This window comes from the organism of the source record quoted next, unplaced genomic scaffold, assembly GCF_019419815.1.
Source record: "Pyrus x bretschneideri cultivar Hongxiangsu unplaced genomic scaffold, Pyrus_bretschneideri_v1 Contig14, whole genome shotgun sequence".
NCBI classification, from domain to species: Eukaryota; Viridiplantae; Streptophyta; class Magnoliopsida; order Rosales; family Rosaceae; genus Pyrus; species Pyrus x bretschneideri.
Window position 1 is genome coordinate 4,082,223 of NW_025999435.1, and position 27,701 is coordinate 4,109,923.

The window sequence follows — 27,701 nt, forward strand, 5'->3', positions numbered from 1 at the left end:
CACGAAAATCATGCAAAAACAGCTTGTTTACCCCCCACACTTAAACCAAACATTGTCTTCAATGTTTTAAGCATAGACTCACAAACAAACAAACAAATAACACAACTAACAAACATGACAATCATGGCAAAGTAAAAGCAATAAAGAGTAGGGTTTAGGAACGCAAATCTGGTTGTGGAGCCGGAGATTCCTAGGTCTTCTTTATTTGAACACATGGGTTGCCTCCCAAGAAGCGCTTGCTTTAATGTCTTCTAGCCGAACGATCCTTCCTCTTAAGCTTCATTTGGGCCCACGACATGGAATTGATCTTTGAATGGGAGGTGATACTTGAGATAATCCAGTAATGGTTTAAATTCTAGAATGGGTGCCTGAATCATTAACAACATATTAGTATAAAACAAAATTGAAATTCGGGGAGGTGGCTTACTTGTGTGCTCCGACATGATCTCAAGAATAAACACCCCTTCGAAAGTTGTAGGACTAGAAAATTCAACTAGATTTGGTGTTTTGAGAGTTATGACTTGTCCTGTGTCATAAAATCCAACTTCTTTGGGAATTGTTGTCTCAAGTATATCCTCTTTAATGAATTCTAGACATTCCCCAGCCACTTCTTGCTCTTGATTCTTTGGAAAAGATTCGAAGATGCCTTTCTCACCCTCTTTGGATTGCATGATCCTGCAAGGAATAGGGACATTTGGTGGAACGGGGTTAGAAATAATTAAATTTGGAACAACCTTACCTGAATTGGATGGCATAGGAGCGATAGGTGCTTGCGGCAAAGGTGTTTCCACCCTTGCCGTGGGTTGGGTGTGTTGCTCTTCCTCAAATTGCAATCTTTCATCTTCCTTATAATTTGATTTTGATGGTTTAGGGTTTGTTCCAACCTCCTTGCTACTTCTCAAGATGATTTCCTTGGCAGTTTCAAATCCTCCCTTCAGATTTGCAATGGTTGAACTAGGGAGTTTGCCTTGGTCTCGAAATTTTCCTACAAACTCCGCTATCTGCCCAATTTGCTTTTCCAAGTGGTCCAACCTTTTGTCTTGATTTTGCATTGCTTTGTCTTGATTTTCTTGCCCCTGAGACAAATTGGTGAGTAACTTAATAAGCGTACCATTATAAAAAGACGTACCTGAATTTGTTTGGGCAGGTTGTGGTGGCTACATAGGTGTTCCTCATATGGCTGCCAATATTCTCCTTGTTGAGCCTCCTTAACTTGATTTTGTGAGCCCTACACCAAAGAAATTAATTCATTAAGAATTTGATTATAATCTATTGACGAACTTGAGTTTGTTTGGGCATATTGTATATGAGATTGTGGTGGCTGCATAGGTGTTGAATAGAACTCCTCATATGGCTGCCAATATGCTTGGTGTTCAACTTGTTGAAATTCCCAACACATAGAGTTTGAATGATCACTCTAATCTCTTTGTGCACATTGATTTGCTTGATATTCTTGCCTATAAGAAGCACCAAATGTAAGGACACTTTGCATTGTGGACCCTTCAGCATACTATGATAACTGACAAGTAAGATTCGCTATTTGAGCTTAAAGATTAGCAATTGCCATGTTTTGCTTCTCTAGTACCTGAAATCAAAGAAATAAAACTAAATCAAATATCAAAAGAAAAATAAACAAACAAACTGAGGGATTAGCAATTTTACTAATCCCCTACAACGGCGCCAAAATTTGATGTGAAAATTAACTTGACACACTCAAATTAAAACCCTATGATTGTAGTATATGAAAGGAGGGATCGTTTTAAGCTGGGGATTAGAAGGGATGCTAATCTACTCTAAATTGACTTAAAAACCCAAAACTACACTTAAAAACACTTAACTAGACCTATAAGACTCAAAACAAACTCAAAAGACTCAAAACAGCACAAAACAATAAAAAAGACTCAAACTAGACTCTAAAGGTGATTTGGATGAAAATTACTTTTAACTTGACTCAAAACACTTAAAAACACAATTTGGACAGATTCTAACTAAAAGACACAACCAAGTAAAGGGGGATTGGATTTTGGACGAAATTAAAGTAAAGACAAGCAGATCATAGACTCTTAAACAACTTGGACGAAATTGGGGAAAAATATGGGTGAATGCTTAGTTAGAGGGTCCATCTCCACACATGATATATGCATATGAACCAATTTCCAGTTATTTTTCCTTTAGACTATGAATGACAACACCCCAAGTTAGTTGCATCACACAATTAACCATCAGATTTTCCTTATTTCATTGAATTAGATGGAATACGCATCTAAACCAAATTATCTTTCTCAAGTTCCCTACATGAAACGCATGATAGAGATACATGTCAAAAATCATTAAGTTCTATGAAAATCATAAGCATTGACAAGGCATTCATCACTATGAAACGCATGATACTCATACCAAGGATTTACTTAACACGATTGTGACTAGCAACCTCCACTACTTGTGAATATAAGTGAATAACTATTACGTGAGACCTCCTTATACTCTAGCATTAAATTCATGCATGCAAATTAAGTGTCGACCCCCAACCCATATACATAAACAAGTTTTAATAACTTAGATAAGCAAATCACATTCATACCTTAAGAAACAATAACTTGACGTAATCAATTCATATAAAACATATAATCATGGCTTCGAATTCACCTCCAACTAAAAAGAAATTAGTTCCACATGTTCGCGAAACAAAGATAATTAAACTTAAACATTAAAAACAAAGATAGAATACACCTAGAAACACTCCAAGTGGCTCCTCCTTCCTTCCTTGCTACCAACAATGGGGATTTGTGTGAATTTAGGCTCTTGAGGTGTGGTGGATGGTGTGGTGTGAATTTGTGGTAGAGGGTGGTGGTTTTTGAGTGTTGTGGCATCATGTATTTATAGGGTGAAGGGGGAGGCACAAAATTGGGCTGAAAAGGAGAGGAATTAGGACTCTAAATCACCAAAGAACAAGGACACTTTTAATCAGATTCCAAGAAGGACAAGGAATGGTCCTTATGGCAGATTCTAGAACTTCTAGAAGGGTTACATGTGGCATAAACTTAATGCACAAAAATAGGGCTTCTAGAACTTGATATTTAGGTGATTTAATGTGAAAAGGAGTCCTCTTTGAAGTTGGAATTAAGGTAGGAAAAGATTAGGATAGGATAAGATAAGATAAAGTTGGATAAGGTTTGGATAAGATAAGGAAATTTGGATAATATTCCTTCTTTGTAGCTGATTCCTTATCTTCCAAGTCTTCAATTTAATTCTTCCATATGTTAATCACATTCCTAGCCTCTCTTGATCTTCAAATTCGTCCATCCACCTTGCTCCATGCATGTGCAATCCATTCCAAGCCCAAAACTGCTCTAAATGCTCCAAATTGCACTTTCTTGACAACTTTGTCATTTAAACCTACAAACACACAAAAATAGCTTAAAACACTATAATAAATAGAAACTAACTTACTAAATGCAAAGAAACAAGCTAATAAAGTCGTATAAATATACTCCTATCAATATACAATGCCAATTTTAGACTTGTTAATCGATGTAGCAGTAAACCATGATATGTTATCCTTCATGGATGGCCATGCCGATTATAACCAGATTTTCATCGTTGAGGTCGACGTCCACAAAACTGGTTTTCACACGGGGGCACTTGGGACTTACGAATGGGTCGTCATGCCATTCGACCTCAAAAACGTCAGTACCACATACCAACACGCTATGAATACTATTTTTCATGATTTAATTGGCACCATTGTCGAGGTCTATATTGATGATGTTGTAGTCAAATCGAAGCATCGTCGAACATATTTAGATGATCTTTGGAAAGCTTTCCTTTGTATACGTCAACATAACCTTAAAATGAACTCTGCCAAATGCACCTTTGGTGTATCGGCCAGTAACTTCTTAGGTTTCCTTGTACATCTTCGTGATATCGAGGTGGATGAAAATAAAGCTTGAGCGATCATTGATGCCCTACCCCTGACAACCAAGAAGCAATTACAATCACTAATCGGTAAAATTAATTTCCTCCGCTGTTTCATTTCTAATTCGGCAGGGAAGATGAAATCGTTCTCCACGTTATTGAAACTTAAGGATTCTAACATATTCGAGTGGCGTGAGAAGCACCAAGATGCTATTGCACAAATTAAGGTCTCCCTTACTACCCTACCAGTCCTTGTGCCACCTCAGCATGGTAAACCCCTCAAGTTGTATATCTCGGCCATCGAGGAATACGATGGCTGTGTTCTTGTACAAGACAATGACACGTGGTAGGAATAGACCATTTTTTATCTCAGCTGGAATCTTAACTCGACCGAGATAAATTATTCACCCGTTGATAAACTTTGTTTGGCTTTGTTTTTTGCTATGACCAAGCTACGACATTACATGCTCCCTTCTGTTATGCAAGTCATCGCCCAAACAGACGTTATTCGCTATATGCTTACTTGGCCGATAGTGAAAGGCCAAATTAGAAAATGGACAACAGTGTTGTCAAATTTTAGTTTGCAATATATGCCCCAGAAAGCTATAAAAGGATAGGAGCTGGCTGATTTCTTAGCTCAACATCCTTCTCCATACGGTTTTACGGGTAGCCCGCGTGCTTGTTCTTGGCGATTTAGAACTTGTGATTAACCAACTCAATGGAACTTTTCGTTGCATAACTTGTACTCTATCACCCTATCACATGACTGTCAGCTATTTAGTCGAATCGTTTGAAGGCATTACATTCAAACACATCACACGAGTTTGAAATATTGACGCATACGAATTAGCTCAAATAGCTTCCGAAGCACTACTCTTAGGGGTGAGCTAGGCAGGGTTATACCAGTAATGCAACGTTCACACTTGGCCTTGGTTAATTAGCAAGTTTTTCAGCATGACCATATAATTCGTACACGAGTTATGTCCTTACCTTCGTTGTTGGAATGAGAGGATCTTGTAGATGTTTGTGAGGTTGAGACATTACCTGACAACTTGAGAAGGTCAATTATGCAATATCTCGATTATCTCAGAAACAACCATGACCGTAAGCCAAAGGTACATGCCACAAACTACGCAATGTACCAGAATGAGCTCTATCGAAATGGTGAAAACAATCTATTGTTGTTATGTCTCAGCTCAGAAGAGGCCGCCCAAACGATTACAAAGATACATGAAGGAATATGCGGGACACATCAATTCAAACGCAAAACGTGTTGGTTGCTTCGCCAACATGGATATTTCTGGTCGAGTATGTTGAAATATTGCATTGAATCCATGGGCCTATACAGAGGGTCCTAGCCTAATTACTTCACTCGGTCACCAAACCATGGCCGTTCAGAGGATGGGATATGGATGTAATCAGCAAGATTACACCATCTTTCGGATCAGCAAAGCATGCATAGATACTCGTGGCGACTGATTACTTCACTAATTAGGTCGAGGCAAAATTATGCACTGAATTAACATCTAACAAAGCTCGTAATTTTGTGGAAGAAAACATTATGACCAGATTCGACATAGTAGAAACAATCATAACGGACAATGACACAATTTTTACATTCGATAGGTTCAAAGAATACTCGGCAAGTTTAAAAATTTGGCTCGATTAGTCTACGCCGTATTACCCATAGGCAAACGTGTAGGCCGAAACAAGTAATAAAGTTCTAATCGGCATCCTTGAGAAAATGATAAAGGAAAAGCCTGGTATATGGCATTTGAAGTTAAACGAAGCATTATGGGCATATTGAATTTCACTCTGATCAGCAACAGGGATGACCCTATATGCGTTGACTTATGAACACGACGCGATGCTACCGGTCGAGCTAAGCATAAACTCGTTACGAGTGATCGAACAAAGTAGTTTGTTCAGTGCCGAGTGCAGTCAAGCTATGAAGCAAAAGTTGGAGAACTTGGAGGAAGCTCGGCTTGATGCCTATAACTTACTAGTGGCTTAAAAGAACAATGCCGAATGAGCTTATAATCAATGAGTTAGACAAAAGATCTTCAGCGAAGGAGAACTAGTATGGCAAATCGTGTTACCAGTAGGGATTAAAGACCCTAGATTTGGGAAATGGTCATCGAGTTGGGAAGGATCATTCGTTGTCCATAAAATCCTCGGTAAGGGGGCGTACCACCTCAGGGATCGAACTGGTTTAGTTAATAAATTACCAATCAATGGAAAATTCTTAAAGAAATATTATCCAATCATTTGGGAAATGCAGGAATAAAGAATGTTTATTGATTTTCAAAGGGCGTACAAGCAAAATTACAAAATCAACCAGCGTACAACTAAAGACAAAGTCTTAAGGGTTGGAAGGAAGGAAAGCTTCAAGAGCGACTTTCAATTCTAGCCACCTTACTTCGCTTATCATAACCTTAGCTTGCCGTGTTTTCTTGTTAAGCTTTAGTTGCTAAATCTGCTTCGCGCTAACTACGTACTTTGCTAGTCGAGGTTTGTTTGACTCGAAATCCTTTTCAAGCTCAGAAGCAACGGCCGACCTTTAATGTTTAAGTTTGGTAATCTGACGGTCAAGGTCGGCCAGTCTTTCCTTTTTTGCCTTTATTACCTCGAGCTCTCGGCGGAAAGCTTCGTGAGTGACCATTGTAACCTTGAGATCGTCCTTTGCCCGAAGAGCCTTCTCGAAAATAGTAAAGTATTGTCAAGTTCTCTCTAGGATAGATGACAAATAAACAACAGACTCGTTACTTAGCAGGCCGCCAGACGTAAGGTCGTTCAGGCACTTTCCCAAAAAGTTGAGACCTTTACATTGTAGGATTTGCGAGGCTGAGAAAGACAGAACTTCTTGTAGCTTGGTGAAGGCGCTGGATTCGACTACAGCTGCAGAAGGCTAGGCCACAGTTGTTGAAGGCCTGGCCACCCTAGAAGAACTGGAGATAAGGGCTTCAAGCTCGACCTTACATGAAGGCTGCACAAAAAGAAAGTTGTTAGAAAAAAATTAAGTTAAAAGAGCAGCAGCTAAGGACATTGTGTTCGACCTGCCAAGAATAGACTTCGACCATGTCTGCTGGTTCGTTGCTCGAACCTAGAGAGCTTAATGGCCGAGCTCAGTGTTTAAGGCAGTCTTTTAATTCATACGGCTGATGAAGGTTATATATGTTTGATGGCCACCAGGATGGCCAGGAAATATAAATAATGTCTTTCAACGTGTAGATTTTTAGGTGAAATGAACGATTGGGCACCTAACATTTAATATCTTTTTGGTTTAGAATTCTAAGACGGAAAGTTAATTAAAAAAAATGATGAGGGTTCTTACAAGGGTCGAAGTAACCTCTTGAGGAGGAATGCCGAGATTCCAGTTTTGGGGATGAACCGGCGTCTTTGCCATTGCTTTTGGCTTGACAGGAGGCGCCGCTTCATGTCCCACACTTGCTTTGGCTGCAGGAACATCAGCTTGGCCAGTCGCCTTGACCACTGGTTAAAGATTAGTGGTTGGTAGTTCAGCCGGTTGAATGCGCCTCACCAGAGAGGGTTTTTCATTTTCGTTCTCCTAGACATAGAAGGGGATTAGTTGCTAGTTGGGAGATATAGTTAAAATGGAAGAACATAATAAGAGATTGTGATACCTCTTTTTCCAAGATAACCATTGGAGTCCCATTTAGATTTGGAGGATCTCTCTCGGTCGTGGTGGTCGTTGCCTCCACTATAATAAATGCTGGGTCAACATTAACAGAAGCAATGATCAGCGTTGAAAGTGCGAGTTCCTTGACCACGGGTACGGCGACCGGTTCGACCATAACAGCGGCCTGCATTGTAGGTCGAACAATCATCGCCTGACCCACAGTTAGGGCTAAGGCATTTGGTGGCAACTTTGCTGAGACCTAGTCAATGGGAGAAGAGAGATGCGTACTAGGAGTAATTGCTCTCATAGTTTGACTTGAAATAACATGTATTTCTCGCTCTCCCTTCTTTGCCTTTTTCTTAAGGCGTTTTTAGGGCAGGGCAATGTTACTAGTCATCTCGGCCTCTGGGCGAGGTCACTTGCTCAACGCGGTCGGTGCAGCAGGGGCTGCTACGGTTTGACTGGAGAAGCGATGGTCCCAACCTTCTTGGAATGAGGAGCGAGCTTCTTTTTGGCCGTGACCATCGCAACTACTTCGGCTCTTTTTATTGAATGGGCACCTTGAAAAACTAAGTTTGAGTGTATTCAAAGTTTGAATTAGACAGACAGAGTAAGTCAAAGATGCATACCTGGAACCATTTCTTTGGATTTTGAGGCGAAGTCTTCCTCGGTCAATCGCGAAGAGCTTTTTCGAAACAACCTCAGCCGAAGTATCGAAGAAATCCTTGACGTATGCATCCTAGCAGTTGGCAAAGGTGATGGTACTGTCGGCTCTGGGGTATACGGCCAAAGGCGGAATTTGGCACAACCCTTTTAGAATTCATTCTTAGCCTCCTAGCATTCCCTCTCCGAATAGCTGGAGAGGTGTTCTCGGCTCAAGAGTGAGCTAAAAGTGAGGAGCAGTAAGGAGCAGTCCTGGAGGTAGCCCAGTTGACGGGCCATAAAGTGAGAATGGCATACCTCACAGCTAGCCCGTCGAGCGTCTCAACCGAAGAGAAGGTCGCAAGCCAGGACGAATGACCCTCAGGATTGTCAAATGTCGGCCTTCTCTGCTTCTCCCTTTGTTGAGGTAAGGAGCCTGATGGAGGACTGATATTTCTGACAGCGGCATACCAAAAAATCCTCCTCAGACAAATCTTCAAATCCGGAGAAATATTTAAATATATCTTCGGCTAAGTGAGCAAGAAGGGTTATGAGGCTAATTGAATGCTCATCGCTTCAGAAGAGTTGAAGCTAGGGATCTCAGACCTCAGGGTACAAAAGTAGGCTTACAGCCAGAGTTGAAAGACCCAGAATGGGCCATTTTGGTGCGGATCTATATTCCCCGTAGAAGATTTGGCCAAACATCAAGTAAGATTGGCAAGGATGGCAGGGCTGAGGGCCAGGACATGACCATTGGCCAGGGCTTCGGCCACTGGCATGTTCTAGGCCAATCACTTGTTCGATTTGGTACAAAAGATAAATTTGTTTTGCCTAGTAGAAAAACAAGGCCCTATGTTCTCCATCCCTAAGAGCTTCCTCTTTTGAGCCGGCGAAGTGGGTGAATGCTGTAATTGAAGAAATTTTTGTGCAGCTTGTGCACCTCTTCTTTTGATGGTTTCTGGTCGTCCTTTTTCAAAGCTTTGACGAAACGTTTGTTAAAGACTACCTTCAAGTCCAGGTCGAATTGATACCGAGACATAGTGGTATCAATTGGAAGATCGAATGGGGAAGTGCCAAGTATGGCTGTGACATCCAGTATGGTCGGACCAATAGTGCTGAAAGAAAAGATTATGGTATTGGTGGCTGAACATCAGAAGCTCAGGGCGGCCATTAAAAGTTCTTAATCTATGATGATCTCAACGGTCCAAAGCTTAATGGCATTGAAAATGCCGAGAATCTTCCATTTGTCCCCGAAGTATGGCTCTATCCGAGTGACCCAAGCAGCCCAGGCTGAGGGGGTCGAGGGCCAAGCTCCTTGGGGTTTGGCCGATTCCCATTTCGACTAATCGTACCCTTGAAAAAAAGGTTCAAGGCAGTGGGCCTTTAACATCGTGGTAATGCTTTTTGGGACGTCATCCTTGAAGAGTGGTCCCAGAGTTTGGTGGGAAGTACTCGAATCACCTTCGGATCGAAGGGATTTGATGATGTTCCGATCGATGATGTCTCGGTACTTGTCACACTCCTCAACAAACTTGGTGATGAAAGTGTTGGCAACCATTAATGAAGGTTTGAAGGTTTCTGGGTTTTGAAGTTTGTTTTCTTTTCTGGGTTGAGAACAAATGGCAAGAGTTTCTAGAGGTTTGGAAGCACAAAAATCTAAATGGAGAATAGTGGAGTATTTATAGGTGTTTTAGAAGAAGATCATTAGTTCGAGTTTAAAGGAATGAGGGGCAAATCCGACCAAATAATTTGGTAATCATAAAAGATATTTGAAAATCCAGGTGAAAAGGCCGAAAAGCTCACAATTGAGGGTGCACGATTGTGTGTGATGACAGGTTTTTATGGCGAAATGATGCTTCAGTGACCGCATGCCTCAAACGTCATTATTGAAAGACAATCATATTGAGGAGATGCCATGTGGCAAAGAATCTGGCAGTTTTAAAAATCGTGCAATCATGTCTAATAAATGCTATAGGGTTTATTTCACTTCTTCAAGGTCGAGACTCAGCTAGGAGTTATAGGCCAAAGACCTCAAAAGTAAGGGGGCAATGTTTGGGCCCAAAATATTATTTTGGGCCGAGCCTGGGATTATTCTCGGCCCAATGGCATTTATCTAGAATTTTCTTGTGGGTCGTCCAGTTAAGATCGGCCGAATCCTGTTGCAAAGGGAATTAGTTTAGATAAGAGTAAGGTAGTCGAAACCTAGTGCAACAAGGAGTCGTAAGGCTAAGGGTGATGAGAATTAAGTGATGAATCTGGTTTGTTTAAAAGCTTGGTTCAGAGTCCTATTGGAGTTAGGATTGGCGGAGACCTAATCAGATTAGGTTGAGGAGTTTTAATCCGAGTACTATTCTAGCTCGGCCATAAGGGAGTTGGCTACTATAAATAGGTACAAGAGGCATTATTCAAGCCCCTCCAAATCAACACACAAATTGCCCTGCGCAAAGCTTCTCAACAACCTTTGAAATTTTATTCTTCTTCCCCTTTCTTCCGCCACACATCTTCAATTTGGATAAACATCACTGTGAAGGTAATCGGCAACATCTTCAGTTTGGATAAACAACACTAGAGCCGTAGAACCAGCCGATCAAGTAGCACTTTCAGTTTGGATAAACAGCACTGCTTCGAGACTGACTAGTTATTTATCCAAGTCTCGGTCGACAAGGATTTTCGAGTCCTTGTTGGTAGAGGTCATTTCATCAGCCTTCTTGGCGAAGTGAGTTGTTACAGGTTACTAGGCTCGGCACATTGAACGTCGAGTTATTTTATGATTAGATATTCACAAGTACACTTTAGAGTTCAGCATTCTAACGGCCAAACCACATTTACCATCAAGACATATATCTCTTTTGACTATTTGTGTCCTTATAGTCTGGCGCCAGTTCGGCGTGCTTATACTCTCACGAATATAATCACCATGACCGAACCCGGCGCCGACGATTTGTGAACTTCACAGAACTAGCAGCGTTGTCTTTAGGCTCTAGAACCCTAAAACTGAGACGTGTTCCTTCATCGACCATAGTTGCGAGATCAAGAAATCAGCAACGCATTCAACGCAACATCAACACATTTTACTTCTCAGTCGAGCTCGGCCGTCGAGTTGGCACGCCCTGCACATAATCGAAGGACGTAGTTAACTTATTAGTTACTCAACCTGCGCACCACGTAAATTTGGTAGTTTTTAGGGTCAACAGAAGGAAAAGAGAAAAATGCATGCATTGATAAGTTAGGCACTCAATGGAATGCACTGGATATGGACAACTTGTTTGCTCCTTAATTAGTGGTGCCGCCAAGCTTAATACAAAAGTCCAAATTTATTAGGTCGTGAAGCTTAATAGATACACAACAAATCTTAACTTCACACGTTATGTTATAAAATAATTAGCCTCTTGCTATACACGCAGCCGCGTTACAATTGGTTGTCTTTTATTTATTATTTATTGTTTTTTTACTTTTAGAATATATTTTGGAAAATAATGAGGTTAACCATCCACATTCCTACTACGTGAATTCTTTTTCAACTTTTCTGTTATTTTCTGAAATCTAATAAGAGAAAGATAATTTAAATTAAATAGTGTTGTTTTCACACCTCATTTTGTTGGATTAATAAAATAAAGTATGTGGTTAGCACCACCCTTTAAATACTATTAAACTACACCTTTTTGACCTTTTCATAATTATATGCCGGTTCAATACCTTGAATACTAGAATTATGTGGAACTACTTTTCACCGTTTCGTTTAGTTTAATAGCTTAAGAAGATGTCAAACATACCAAAAAAAAAAACACATAGCTTAAGGAGCTGTATTCCGTGATTAACGGTTATAGACAAAAGGCATATGGACTCCTTCACTTTCCTTCTTCTTTTATTTATTTACTTATTTATTTTATTTTTTGTTTAAGATGTCAATACCAGATGTTAACATAACTTAATGATGACCGTCCAAATAAAAAGAGGCTAGAGTGGAGGAGAATTTGAAGAAGAGAAAATCATACTCCTCTACACTAGGACATGGAGCGTTAAGAACTTTGTATATGCTTATATAAAAAGTTAACTATTATACATCTTCATTCTAACACATTCAAAGCATGAGTCCTATTCACTCACTGTCTATCACAGGGATAAATATGTAATTTACTGTTCTTTCGTAACATTTGGTATATACTTGTGTATAAATCCAATTAATTTTTAGTATACTAATATGTTTACCATTTTTAATATACAAATGTATAATCAATATAAAAACAATGAATAAAACCTATAAATTAACTAAAAATGAACATGATAAAAATACAAAAGTACATAAGTCGAGTAAATAACTATAAAAAATTAGAACATTTCGTAAAAAATAGGATCGAATTTTAAAATCTCTAAATGCATTCTAATTTGCATCCAAATTTTTCAGAACAATTTGGAGTTAAAATTTAAACGGCTTAATTGAAAATTCCAATCCAACTTACACATCCATCAATACATGCATAAGTGCTTCTAAATTTTATATTTAAACATTATCGAACTTATTGAATCCAACTATCTTCTCTAGCTTTGTCAGATTAAACCCCGGGTCATGATCTTGGGAAGTTTGTTGATAGCTCATGTGATACTTCCAAGGGATGTGTGATTGTCTCCAAAAGCACTTGCTCAATGATACGTTGCTAATGGAGCGAATCTCTGCTTTCATCTTCTTGATTTATCCAAAGGCTCTCATAGTACGTATTAATGAGTATTGAAATTGAAGCCGAACTCAGCTTTCGACAAGGGGTTGTCCAGTTTGCCAAGGCGTTAGCCAAGGAAATTCTTGAAGGGCTCAGTCCTTCATGAGGACCATTTCGTTGAACACTAGATAGGAACATATCAATTCTTGTCATATGTCAACAACAACTAAAACATGTAGAGACTTCTCAAATGTGTCTACTAGACCTGACAGTTTCTGACACGACACGAAAACGATATAAAAATAACGAGTTTCGTATCAACACGATAACTAATCTAGTTATTATTGAGTGACCCGTTAAGAACCCGTTAATAACGGGTATACACGCGGGTAACACGTGAGTAACCCGTTAAGAAAAAAATGATTTTGATAATTTTAAAGTTTAATTACCAAAAGATTTATTATAAAATACAATAGCCATATTAATATATACAATATATTCTATATTAAATATATAGTTTTGGATTATTATTCTATATAAGTTTAAAAAAAAAAAGTTTTAGTCATTATTTATTTTTATTATGGGAGTTCCTTATTATCATTACTAGGATAAAATTTACTTAACATGTAATCCAAAATTTAAAATAAACTAGTATAGTATTTCTATAGGTAAGAACTAAGAAGACATACATACAAGTATGAAAAAGTTGAAAGAATATATAAACACTCGTGATTCATCATTATTCCTTCACGATTAGATAATGGTTACACTTACATTATCGTTTAGATTTTTAAAATTCTCCAAACCCTCATGAATAATGTTTTTTTATTTCAGGGCAAAATTAATAAAATTAATAATAATTATTTAGAAGTGTAAAAAATGTGAAAAAAAAAATATAAAATCACTCATAGTGATGATAAGCTTTACAACTTTCATGAAGGGGTCAGCTTCGAAATCCAACACTATAATCCATAAAACCTTAAATTTATATTTAACAGTCAATTGTCATTTACGCTTTATTCTTCTTACTGAATTTCATTTTTAAAATTTTCTTTTTTGAAAACATGATCATCTGGTGGATGTAAGAAGAATAACTGTTCAGATCTTTGATATCACGTTTCGATATTTATGGTTAACTAAAATATGAGTCGATGTCATATAGTTTGTAGAAACTTTATAAACATCAAGACATATTTTCACTACCCATAAAACTCTGAATAATATCAACGATCCAAACCGTTCATCGTCCTGCATCCTCTAATAGATCATGTTTTCAAAAAAGAAAATATGAAAAAACAAAATTTGATGAGAACAATGAAGCGTAAATGTAAACAACAATTAACGGTTAAATTTTGATCTATGATTTATATGATTATAGTGGCGAATTTCAAAGTTAATCTTTTCATGAAAGTTGTAAAGCTTGTCAGTACGAGCGTTTATATATATTTTTTTCTATATTTTTTACACTTTTACATTAATTAAAAATCTATTAAAGACTTTACTAAATTAATTAAGCTATTAATTAATTTATACCCATTTTGTTTCAGAAGCAATGGATGCTAGAGATCCAGATTCAATAAACCTTAGTGATCAGGAGTCCGTGGAGATTATAATGGGAACAAAATGAGATCTTGGAAGCGAAAGTATAGACAATACAAATACGAGTCTTGCAAAGAAAAAGGCAAGAGCAATCAATTTAGGTAAGCGAAAATATACTTAAAAGAAAAATACGTTTTTATATTTTGGATGTGACAATATGGTATGTATATACTTATTTAGTATTATATTTTTCATTTGATTATTTATTGGTTTAAAATATATTTTCCTTAACGGGTAAAGGATCAGGTCATATAGCCTGTTAATATTATCGGGTCGGATCATTTTACTGTTTATTTTAATGGGTGTTACACGACAAGACCCGTTAAGATATTGAGTATGACACAAAAACGACACGAACACAGAAAACACGACACGAATGATAGGTCTAGTGGCTACAGGAAACAATAGAGTAATGTTAATTAAGGATTGTCAAGGCTTGTCAATTAAAGTATTTCATCAAGCATTTAATGTGCACAGTAGGATGAGAAGGTTGTAATTAGTAGGTTTTGAAGTTGTTAGGGGGCCATGGATAACCAATGATCACATGCTGGCTTCGCCACTGATTGCAGTACTCTTGATATAATTTTATTGTATTGTATTGTACACAATTATCTACTACAGACTATACTTCTTTCTATAGTACCAGATAATCCTATCCTTTGTAGGTACATTAAGGTTAAAAACATATTTTTGTCAATTAGTCTTTAATTCATTTTATCAAAGTCCAAAACTTACGATTAAAATACCTAACTAGATAATAATGGTTTACGATTGACCATCAGAACAGCAGCCAATTTGGAAATCATGACCATGGCGGTCCATTGAAATTTCAAACCATAGGTGTCCTCAAGAGAATTCATGTATAGTACAATATAAATTTCTAGAAACCCTAGCTGCAAATTTCATTGCCTATAAATATGTCCAACCATCTCAACTTTCATTATCATATCATCGCTCGCTTCTTCATTGGCCCTTAGTTCCTTAAAGAAAAAATGGCTATCTATCCTAGAAACAATTACCTCCTAAACCTCATTGCAGTGGCGTTTGTTGCAGCAGGAGCCCTGTTGCCCACAAGTGTAACAGCTCAAGCTGCGGTGGGTGATATTGTCACTCAAGCATTCTTCGATGGGATCATCAACCAGGCTGCTGCAGATTGTGCTGGCAAGAACTTCTACACACGGCAATCTTTTCTTGATGCTGTGAACTCGTATTCCGACTTTGGCAGGACCGGTTCGGCGGATGACTCCAAACGTGAAATTGCAGCTTTCTTTGCTCATGTCACCCATGAGACTGGCCGTAAGATATTCCTATTTACTCTTTTTACCTCCAACTATATAATGTTTATGAAAACAAAACAAAAGAGATACAGTTGAATTAATTAAGTAGTTAACGTCCTAATTAACGTGCAATTATACTAAATCTTTGTTTTGTATTCTTCTTTAAATATTATCAGACTTCTGCTACATAGAAGAGATAAATCGTGGCACATACTGCGATACAAGTCGAACAGATTATCCATGCAACCCTAACAAACAGTACTACGGACGTGGACCTCTCCAACTAACATGGAACTACAACTATGGAGCTGCTGGAAACAGTATTGGTTTTGACGGCTTAAACTCACCTGAATCCGTGGCCTCCGATCCCGTCCTTGCATTCAAGACTGCATTGTGGTATTGGATAACCAATGTCCGTCCTGTTATAAGTCAAGGATTTGGAGCCACAATTCGAGCCATTAATGGTGCTGTGGAATGTGATGGTAAAAGGCCTGACCTAGTTCAAGCCCGTGTCAACTATTACACTGATTATTGCTCCCAGTTTGGTGTTGATCCTGGCACTAATCTCTCTTGCTAAATTATAATTATAATTATCAGCTTAATTGTATGCTTCGAATGAATAAATAATGCAGCCTAAAAGAATATAAATGAATTCCAAGCCCTATGAAATAATTAAGGAGAGGGCTACCTCCTGTTGTGTAGTCCACCATATAACTTACAAAAATAAAGATCATCGTGCTCAGAAGGTTGGCCACTTTCACATATGATCTGATTGAAATATAATCCTATAATTAATTCTTTTTATGCCTGAGAATCAACCATTGATCCATTGCAATTCATATCATAAACAATCCCCGTTTCTTTGATTTATATAAAACTGTTATTCAACAATAATATTTGAGAGTTTACTCCAACAATGCACATGACAAATTGTCAAAACTCTAACATTCGAGTTTTGACTCCAATTGTTTTTTCTCCAATACAAAGAATCACACCAAAATGGTCAAAGCCACCATGCTTTTTGAATTTTTCTATTTAAACACCATAATTTACTTAAGTTCGCCCCAAATTTTATTTACACTTAGTTAAAAAATTTGAATTTTAACTTTTCTAAGAACAACTCATTTGTTACCTAAATGCCCTTAAACACCAACACGCCACACCCACAAACCCTAAACTTTAACTTGAAATCTAATTGTTTTAAATTTGATTCAACACTACAAGCAAGGGTTTTCAAGTGTATTTTTTTTGTGTTTCTAGAAAGTTAATAGCTCCCAACAAAGCATCCATGCTGAATGCAATTCTAGAAAACACAGGTATTAGTGTACTAAAATGTCCGTACCTAAATATATTGTAGTGAATTAGTGCACAGAAGAAAATATGCAAAAACATAAGTATACCAAAAAATTCCGTACCTAAATATATGATACTAAACTAGTGTACCGAAATGTCGATACCTAAATATATTATACTAAACTACTCTACTGAAATGTTCATACCTAAACATATTATACTAACCTAGTGTACCAAAATGTTTGTACCTAAATATATTGTAATGATTTAGTGGCACATAAGAAAATATGCAAAAACATAAGTGTAACAAAAAATCTCTACGAACATATTTTCTTGTATACATTACTTACCATGATGAGAATTAAAATTTATAATGTTTTCATAAAATTTAATTTGAACACCATAAAATTATAAATAGAAAAGAGAGATAGTAAATACATATATATATATATATATGCTAGCATTAAATAGAGTCTATGGACTAAAATCAATTTTTAATCTTGTATAAGACATGTTTCTAAATTTCATCTTATTTAATGATTAAAATCTAGTTTTCAATAAAAATATTATCATAAGTTGAAAAGTTGAAATAATATGTGCTATTTTGTCTTTTCACACAATTAAACATTAAGATAAAATTAAGATTACGTGGTGGAGCGAACTTAGAATATGGGTGGTATTTCTTTTTCTTAAAAAAAAAAAAAAAAAAAGATATTTGATTATAAACCATGGTTATCCACCATTTTGGGCCTGAAAAGTTATAAGAATAATGACTAATATACAAGGACGATATGGACATTCTAAGATGTAAAATAAATATAAAAATCATGATTGGAGATGTTTCTAAGTGTAAAAGAGTGTTTTTATGAGAACACTTTTAATGAAAGGATTTTTAGACCCAATTCTTGGTTAAAATACAAAAGAATTTTGGAAAATAACTTGAAGTGCTTCATGCAAAATACATAATTGATGCTTCTTCTCAAATGTAGTTGAAATGCTTTTGGAACTCGAAAATACTTTCACCAAAAACATTTTCAGTAATTATAAAAACACATCCAAACATGCATCAATAAACCCATCAACTACCTTTTATTCATCTGTTAGTAATCTTTCTGAAGTCGAAAAATATTTCCTTTTTTTTTTATTAATACAACTATATATTTACATTAAGAATGAAAGATTCTGTCATAATAAATTGACCTATAACAACCATAAATACAGTGCATAGCTGGGCCACCTGTTTCCTGTGGCCGCGGGTGGCTCGTAGTCTTGGACCATGATATGGTCTTGTAATTGCAGTTTGGACCATGATCTGGTCTTCAAACAGGATACCTGCTACGCCGGCTTAAAGTCTAAGTATAGGCGTGAGTTGTAAATCTAAGCATAGTCAAGTTGGCTATAGTGCTCCTTCTATACATAATTCAAATCACCTTTTCAATATATTTACACTAATGAGTGAGAAGAATAAAGCAGTATTGAACTCGTTATTACAAGATTCAAACCTATATAGAAACTTTTATAAAATGACGATCTAGACAACAACGAGAATTGGCCTTTGTTTGTTTGTTTGTTTTATTTTTTTTTTCTTTTTTTAACAAACGATATATCTACAATAAAAGGATGAAGGAATAAGTTAAACCTCGCAATAAGTTAGCAATAATGTGATTCAAATTTGCCTTTCACGAAAATCTAACCTAAGATCTCTCACTTATAAGTGAAGAAAAATACCACTCTAGAACTTAATACTAAGTGGTGAGTTGGTCTCTGTTATATATGCTTGTGTCTTCTTTGTTTGCCGAAATATTTACGGGGACCAAAGTATCAACCCTTATCTTCTCCATTTCAATCCCGACACCATAACCGGACAACTCATGTCATTGGCCAGGCATACATACAATCCTGCGTTTCAAAGGGTGAAGAGCTGTTCCAAGAAAATATGTTGGGACACTGGATTTCCTTTCTGGTTGCAGAGATGAGTGTGAAGATGAGAAGATAAATGGAAATTATCGACGACATAACCAACCCGTAATGACATCTATCTCTAGCTTTATTACAACAATATCAACAAAATTGTTAGAACACCAAGACGACATACTCAATATCTACGACATCTCAATACTATATCTATACAAGGACATCAATATGAACATCGTATCAACAATATCTACACTATCTCAATAGTCTATCGACACGTATCAGCAATATCTAAAATTTCTCACAAGGGTACTTTAGGCATTTTCATCCTTCCGCCCCTGTCATTAGTGTCTTTCACTTCTTTATTTCTATTTCAATAACTAAAGCTTGAAAATTTTCCATTATAGCTAATTACCCAAAAATATTAGTCAATCATTTACCCATGTTTGTTTTCTCACTGCCTAAAAAACAACTCTGTAACAAGGACACTCAGATGAGTAAGGCAAACATCATATATGAACCGAAGATCACCAACAGCAACAAGCTGGGCAATCAAACAGCCACTGGATCTGCCTGCCACACTATTTCTTCATGGTCCTCTCTCCAGTATAATACTAAGAAATAATAAGACCAAAACACACTACAGCATGTTAAAAGGGAGGGCAGCGGGAGCTTAGGTAACCTGCGGCTGGTGGTGGTTGAGGCTAATAACTATTGGGGCTGGTCATCCGGTGTGGCGACAGTGGTGCAACAGATGGAGAGAGGGTAAGAGAAGGGGGATTGGGAATCATGGTGAACAGAAGACGATTTTAAGTCAAAATACAATAACCGGAAATGTATTTACCCTACTTACTAAGGACCTTGATCACATACCAAAAAAAAGAAGAGAAATGTTGAAAATTTCAGACTAAATTATTACTTCTTATGCTAACAATATCTTACAAGCTGCTTCGATACTATAACAGAAATTCGTACGAAACTTTCACTTTAAACCACCAACAGTTTTCATACCAAGGTATTTGCTTCTACATAGTTTTCCACGGCTTTGTTTTGGTCTGACAAAAGAACACGCATGCACCTTCTTTTCTTTTGGTCAAATTCACACACGTTTGGGTGGTACGTATTGCACCTGCTCATCTTCACATAAATTCTGCAAAACGAGAAAAGAAAAATTATTCAAATCAGCTGAGACATAATGTGATTGATCAATGAAAAAGAACAGGCAAAAAGGAACCATAACCCATAGGCAAAAAATGATAAGAATCAGCAGTAATTCCGTTGAAGCTCCTATTCCCAAAGTAACAAGATTGGAAGGATCTAGAGAAGGATTTATAAACTGCTTTATTGGTAATTCTATCAATGAAACCATCACTATGAATGGGGCCATTGAGGTATAAACTACAGAGAATCTGTGGTATTAAAAAAACAGAGAACAAAAGAGATTCTTTTTTATATGCTTTACGACCCACAGACTGGCAAATAAAAGAACAAACATGAGCTCAAACAACAGCTTAATGTCCAAAACCCAAATCATAGTGTCTCGTCAGGGTATTTTATTTTCCTATGTTTTCGACTTCAACCAGTGATAAAAAGAACATAATACAAAAGCTAGTCGTATTTGACTGATTTGTTAAGTACACTTCAATTCCCTTACTCCTAATGTCTTGTATGGCAGACTTTTTCATTCGTTTGAACAATATGGTAGCTAACTAGCTATTGGACAGGATGCCAACCCAAAAGCCATCATAGATCGAATTTCGAATGGCATAGATTTATTGATCGACCATATATTATCGTAGAAATGGTAGAAGTATGATTGTCCACTAAGGAACACTGGAACTTTGTATGATACATCGGAAAGATATTGAATTACCCGCAAATCCTCTGAAAGAACCTCTGAAACAGCAAGAGTGTAAACACCAGGTACAAATCTTCCTGTAAAAGATTAAAATCTATATCAAATTACTGATAAGTACATATAAAATGGAAAGTTGTATGCATAATCTAGAGCATTGAAAATGCTCCAAAGCAAACAAAGCAGAGCGGAATTTAGAAGCTTAAGGGTTAAATCCACTGACATAGCTAGTGTTAAAAGAACGCAAATAAGAGACATAACAATCTATACAAGATGACATATGCCTATGAAAATCAAAACAGAACCTAAAGAAACGTAAAACGGGCAACGAAAGGAGAGCAGAAAATATTTGTATGAACCCAACATTTCACATGAACCCAATAGTTTGGAAAGAACTAAATAACTTTGTAACGAGTTTTTATGCATAAATGCGAGCTGAAAGGAAAAAAAGCATACCAAGTCGAAGCCATTTTGCAGCCCAACTCCTAGTTGGATCCGTAACTGAAATAATCCTGCAATCCAAGCGATGCATCGATCAAATTAAAGAAATAGAGAAAAAACAGAGAAAATGCGAGAGAAACGTAGTACGGAGGGAGGGAGGACGAACCCATTGAAATTGGGGGTGGTGCAATCGGCAACACGATCGAAATCTTCCTCCATCTTGAAGAATGGGCAGTTCTCGCATCCTGATTCTCTGAACTGCATTTTGTATTTTGTATTTTGTATTCGTATCTTTAATTGCATTTGTTTCTTAAATTCGTAAATCGAATCAGTGGGAAAGCAAAAAGGGAAACCCTAACCTGATCGTAGGTCTTGACGAGGCGGCAACGGAGGCAAGCCCTAAGCTCGTGGCCGAAGCTCGTGGGTATCTGGGCTGGTTGTACGCTTCCCATCTCTCTCTTTCTTTCAGATAATTCTGCTTTCTATTTATCTGATTCAATTTCCGTACAATTGACTGCTAATAATATCAACTTATAGTTGAACATATTAGTTCCCCACCTTCCTTCAAGATTATTCTAGAAATATTAAAGTTAGGGGCGTGATATCTACGCATCATTTTTTACTTCTTACACATCCTTTTAATTTTCGACAGTCAGATCAGATGAATTGAAGAAGATTAATGGACAGAAATTAACAAAGGATGTGAGAAGTAAAAAGAGATGTGTGAATAGCACACCCCTCAAGTTATTATATTTCAACTTTCTTTTTTTTATCGATATGAATGAAAATCCCAAAATTAAGCTACGGTTATCCACCCTAACCACAAGTCTAGTTTCCACATCACCAACGAGTTTCAAACCCAAAATCTCAAATTTTTAATTTGAAGGAAGCCTCACAATATTGGTTTCAGCAAAATGATATGACAAATAGGTTAAAATTTTAGTTCATCGTAAATTAAGAAAAAATGTATAAATTCATATGACATGTCAAAAAAAATTTCCTTCAACGTGTTATGCTTTTGTTGACCCATTAAGAGCATCTTTATTTGATTCCCTAAATGACCTCCTAACTAGAATTTTGGGAGGATTTAAAAAAACAATAATAGTTATCTCCAATTATGCTCCATAGCCATAACGTAAGATAGGAATTCATGTAAAAGCTCCTAAGTAAGAATTGAGAAACGATCTGCAATGGCTCTCTACAATTAATGCTTGCTGTTTTAATATTATTTTAAATAAATAATTAATTCTTATTGGCTAATTATTGATATAGTCATTGAGATTCTTTAAAGTAGAAATATGTTATAAAGCACGGATACTAAAGAGTGAAGGGAATTAGAGTGGCAAATTTGGTGATTCATGAAAACTCAAAGAATCCCAATTTGACAGCTACTGTGATTGGACAATTAAAAAGTATTAAAATTATTTCGATCATTAATTGATGGATTTCATTAATAGGATTATACATCTTAAAGCATACAATTATATGATAAATTTGATTTATCACAAATACTCTTGAGTGGCACACCCCGATCTTGATAATCACATGGATTTAGAAAAGAAATTAAATTGACAAACAATTCATTTAAGAGCATAATCAAAATGTCCTGAATACAATGCATAACCTTTTCTATTTCTTTTAATTCATATAATAGAACAAGTAGATATATATGCACATCCCCTATGTCCCATACTATATATTTTACTATTGCAGTGGTGGCTTAGAAGTTCTATTATATAAACTAACACTCGTAACTTAGTCATCCAAAATTTTCACTTTTGTTAGTCATTTTGTTTGACTTTTTGTCGTTAGTCTCGAATTACGTACCCAATGAAGGCCATGTGCACTTTGGACTGACTTGAAACCTAATACCTACCAAGTGCAAGCACAACTACACAAAGATCTTAACCACTACCATAATTTTCAGATTTTCCTTCTCATTTGAGGAGATATGTAGTTGTCAAATGATTTTATTTCCTTTTCCGCATAGCAATCAAAAATTCACATTATCAATAATTATCAAAACTTCTTCTTTTTTGTTTTCAGACAATAATGATAACCATAATAAACCAATTCGCAAAAACAAAACACATTCATAACAATATGAGTAATGCTAGGGAGACTAAATTTGTAAACTAAATGATGTGTCATCAATAGGAAATGAGCATGTTTATCAACATTTAAGTAATTAACTTTCATGTTATTTAGTTTAGAAAATTTAGTCTACAAATTTAGTCTCTCTAACATTACTCCAAAATTAACTTCCAATCATTAACTTTCATGTCATTTAGTCTATAAATTTAGTCTCCCTAATATTAACTTCCAATCATTAACTTCCACATGGCACGCTCAAGGCCGTTGGATTTCAACGGATACTTTTTCTAGACCGTTGGGTTTCCAATAGTAAAAAAAAAAAAAATTCAAACCTCCCCCAACAGCTAGATGATGTGGCACAATATCAGCCATTGGATTCTAGATCAATGGTCCACGTTATTCGCCTTTAAAAATTAAAAAAAGATCAGATATGTTACCGTTGTGCCATGTGGCACAATTTGGAGGGTTGGATTTCAAATTGTCTTTAATCCAACATCAGAAATTAATTAAGTTAATAAAAATTTAATAAAAAATGTAAAAAATTAACAAAAATTCCTAAAATTTCCAAAACACAAATATGTTGTGCTTATGACGTCACCGAAGAACCCGTGCAACATGAGCTATTAGAAAGGGATGGACGTTACAATGAAAGGCTTATTCAACGATATACTTCACTTCAATCCTTATACTATCACAAAGCCCGGAAAATTGACTTGATAGAGTACTAGTGGGAATTGAAACAAGCTCAAGAAACTTAAGTTCATTTAGTGTGTTTTTTTTTCTTTTAATTTGGTGTGTTTATGTAAATTTAGCGAAATCTATCTCCAAAAATTATCCAACACGTTCCTGAAATACATATTCATTTAAATTTATAAGTTTTATTTATTTCTTGTTCTCAGCATTTGCATTCAATAAATGGCTTTCGTCACCCTCAGGTGTCGCCCAACTCGTACCTACCTTGGTATTCAGGGAATTTTGGGATCGGGGTGTGTCAAATTTCGGATAATGACATGTGGTGCAACAAGATGGATTAAAAATCCTATACGAAATTACAAATAAAATTGCTTTTTTATTATTTTATAAAATAAAAAATACTAATATTTTATTGCCTATTGTCATGGCTATTTAGTTTAGGGGTGGAGATGCAAAATGCAATTACTGTTCATTAAAGATAGTTACTATTCACTAGAGGGGATTCAATAGACAATTGCCCTGGGGGGCCTACACTGGAAGTGTTCTAAACAAAAACAACTGTGAAAGGTGCTCAAAAGTCTGAAATAATTCTAAACACAAGACTTATTTTGAGATAACAACTATTTTTTTATTTTTATTTTTATTTTAAGGGGGACAACTGGTGGCAAGCCACAGTTATCCATCATTTTCGGGGGCTGAAAAGACTCACAGAGACATTTCAGCCTCCTCCTAGCCACAAGTCTGGTTTCCATACCAGCAGCGGGGTTCGAACCCAATATCACTAGTTTTTAATTTGAAGGAAGCCTCGTAATCCGTTTTTTACCACTGGGTCACCAGCTCGTGGTTAGATAACAACTATTGGTTTCTGCAAAATGATATGACAAATAAGTTAAAATTTTGGTTCCTCTGATAAATTTAAAAGAAAAAGTGTATAAGTTCATATGACATGTAAAAAATTAAAAAAAATCTCTTTTAACGTGTAATGCTTCTGTTGACCCATTAAAAGCATCTTTAATTGAATCCCTAAATGACCTCCTAACTAGAATTTTGGGAGGATTTAAAAAAAAAAAAAAAAAACTCCAATAATGCTCCTTAGCCACCGCGTAAGATAGGAATTCATGCAGAAGCTCCTAAATAAGGACCGAGAAATGAACTCCAATGGCTCTTTATAATTAATGCTAACTATTTTAACATTATTTTAAATAATTAATTAATTCCTATGGGCTAATTATTGATATAGTCATTGGAACTCTCTAAAGTAGAAATATGCTATAAAGCACCAATACTGAAGAAGGAAGGGGAATTAGAGCGGCCAATTCGGTGATTCGTGAAAACTCAAAGAATCCTGATTTGACAGCTGCTATGATTGGACAATTACAAAGTATTAAAATTATTTTGATCATTAATTGATGGATTTCATTAATTATATATTATGCATCTTAAAGCATACAATTATATGATAAAATTTGATTTATCACAAATACTTCCTAAGTGGCACACCCAATCTTGATATTCACATGAACTTAGAAAAGAAACTAAATTGACAAACAATTCATTTAAGAGCATAACCAAAATGTCTTGAATACAATGCATAGCCTTTTCTATTTTTGTTAATTCATATAATAGAACAAGTAGATCTGCACGCTTGTCCCATTCTATATATTTTACCACTCAAGTGGTGATTTAGAAGTTCTATTATATAAACTAATACCCGTAACTTAGTCACCCAAAATTTTCACTTTTGTTAGTCATTTTGTTTGATTCTTTGTCGTCAGTCTTGAATTACGTACCCAATGAAGACCATGTGCAATTTATATTGAGCTGAGACCTAATACCTACCAAGGGTCAAACACAACTACACAAAGGTACTAACCACTACCATAATTTTCAGATTTTCCTTCTCATCTGAGGAGATATGTAGTTGTCAAATGATTCTATTTCCTTTTCCACATAGCAATCAGAAATTCAAATTATCAATAATTATCAAAACTTCATTTTGTTTTCCAGACAATAATGATAATCATAATAAACCAATTCTCAAAACCAAATCACATTCATAACAATATGAGTAATGTTGGGGAAACTAAATTTGTAGACTAAATTTGCAAACTAAATGATGTGTCACCAATAGGAAATGAGCACATTTATCAACGTTTAAGTAATAATCTAATCATTAACTTGTCATTTATTTTACAAAATTTAGTCTCCCTAACATTACTCTAACAAAAAATATATTACACACACACACACACACACACACACACACACACACACACACACACCAAATTGTCATATACAAAAGCAATAATTAAACTAGCCAAATTTAGAGCCTAACATTGTGTTCCATCCCATCCTAAGTGCCAAGCTCCAAGAACTTGAGGAAGCTCCTTGATATCAACCACCTTTCTCTTTTTTTATGTAACTCATAATGCATGCACTTCATGCAAACTAATTCTTTTCTAGGACGTTCTTAAACAAGAGCATTGCTCCTATTTATAGAAGAATGAGGTGGCTACATGAAATCTGTAATTCGATGATAATTGCGGCTAGGTGGTGGCGGCATTTGACACTACTAGAATTTTGGCTAAAAGACATCCTTTTCATTGGTGTCTATTATAAAGAGTGGGCACTTACATTAGTGACAAACCTCAATTGCCACCAAATAACCACTAAATAAGAGTACATGTCCTATGTAGAAGTCTTTATTGTTACAAACACCACCAATATTGCATTCGTGTGTATATGAATAATACAACATTTTTATATTTTATAGTTATTTTTAAAATTCAAAATATCTCATTCTCCCTCTTTTTAGTGGCTATATTTGAAGGTGTCATTCATACTCATATGCACACCAATCCTATGTGTCTATATTAGGATCAATGGCTCTGAAGAGATACGCACCAAAATGGGTGTTAATTACAACATACAGCTATCCAAATGGTTATATTTTGAATTGTATTACATGCATTTTAGTAATGGTTTTGTACTATATTAAAACACATGTTCTTAATATAACATTCACAAGAAATTTAAATTTGCAAAATGATTCACATTTCCAACCAACCACACTTTATATACAAGAGATTTATCAATAACAAGGTTTGTGCTACATAAGAAAGCATATTGCATTCAACGATATTGTCCAACACAACCAAGTACCCAAGGGTGATGACGATGCATTTTATCCCACCTATGCAGCTATGCACATCCAATGCACATCAATTTGATAACTAACAAATCCACCCAATTGGTTCTATGCCTTCCCAATGGCATTTCTAGTATATACATAAAGTAAAATTCACAAAAAGAACTTTGAATATACTCAACAAGAACTTCTAACCATGTCTCACTTGTGGTGTAGTGAAGTGAGGTGAGTCTTGGAACGATTCAAAGATTTCGCAACTAAGGTCATATGGTGGACCTCCAAGATATTATGATATCCCTTAACGGTAAAGACATAACCATTTGAGGATTTTACCTTGTGTGGGTTTGATAAGTAACTAGTGTCAGTATAATAACAAGGCAAGCATCATTTCAAGGATCAAGGGGGTTAGATTCGCTCGAGATGCGTTGAGATTTGCCCAAATTCGTAGTACCTTTAGAGTACGTCTTTAATACCAATTCAGTGGTTGCGTGTAGGCACGGTGCTATATCTTTAGCAGTAGATCAACATCTAAGGA

The 27,701-nt window shown here is 36.1% G+C and overlaps 2 protein-coding genes across 3 annotated transcripts in view; one reads left to right on the plus strand and one right to left on the minus strand.

Annotated features, from left to right (window-relative positions):
• Positions 1-21,751, minus strand: part of LOC103957708 (transcription elongation factor SPT4 homolog 2-like) — a 57,384-nt gene extending 35,633 nt beyond the window's left edge. The window contains exons 1-5 of one of the 2 annotated variants that reach the window (XR_007256669.1): positions 21,591-21,751; positions 21,398-21,489; positions 21,247-21,302; positions 20,809-20,870; positions 19,947-20,085 (exon numbers count right to left, since the gene is read on the minus strand). Coding sequence is in view for 1 of the 2 variants with exons in the window: in XM_009369902.3 (XP_009368177.1) it covers positions 20,035-20,085; positions 20,809-20,870; positions 21,247-21,302; positions 21,398-21,489; positions 21,591-21,683 (354 nt within the window). In the remaining variant the exon portion in view is untranslated. Of the gene's footprint in view, positions 1-19,826; positions 20,086-20,808; positions 20,871-21,246; positions 21,303-21,397; positions 21,490-21,590 lie in introns of those variants that run through there. The other variant, XM_009369902.3, reaches the window with a different exon arrangement.
• LOC103957728 (endochitinase EP3-like) lies at positions 15,382-16,490 on the plus strand. The gene is made up of 2 exons (XM_009369904.3): positions 15,382-15,747; positions 15,905-16,490. Exons 1-2 carry the CDS (start codon positions 15,444-15,446, stop codon positions 16,303-16,305), a joined length of 705 nt encoding a protein of 234 aa, XP_009368179.2. The 5' UTR covers positions 15,382-15,443; the 3' UTR covers positions 16,306-16,490.
• Positions 21,752-27,701: the final 5,950 nt, after the last annotated feature.

Bases quoted from the DNA above. Each gene is read 5' to 3' on its own strand.
- LOC103957728 (XM_009369904.3), top strand. From the start codon at position 15,444: ATGGCTATCTATCCTAGAAACAATTACCTCCTAAACCTCATTGCAGTG. The intron at 15,748-15,904 runs GTAAGATATTCC...AAATATTATCAG, and splicing joins TGTCACCCATGAGACTGGCC to ACTTCTGCTACATAGAAGAG.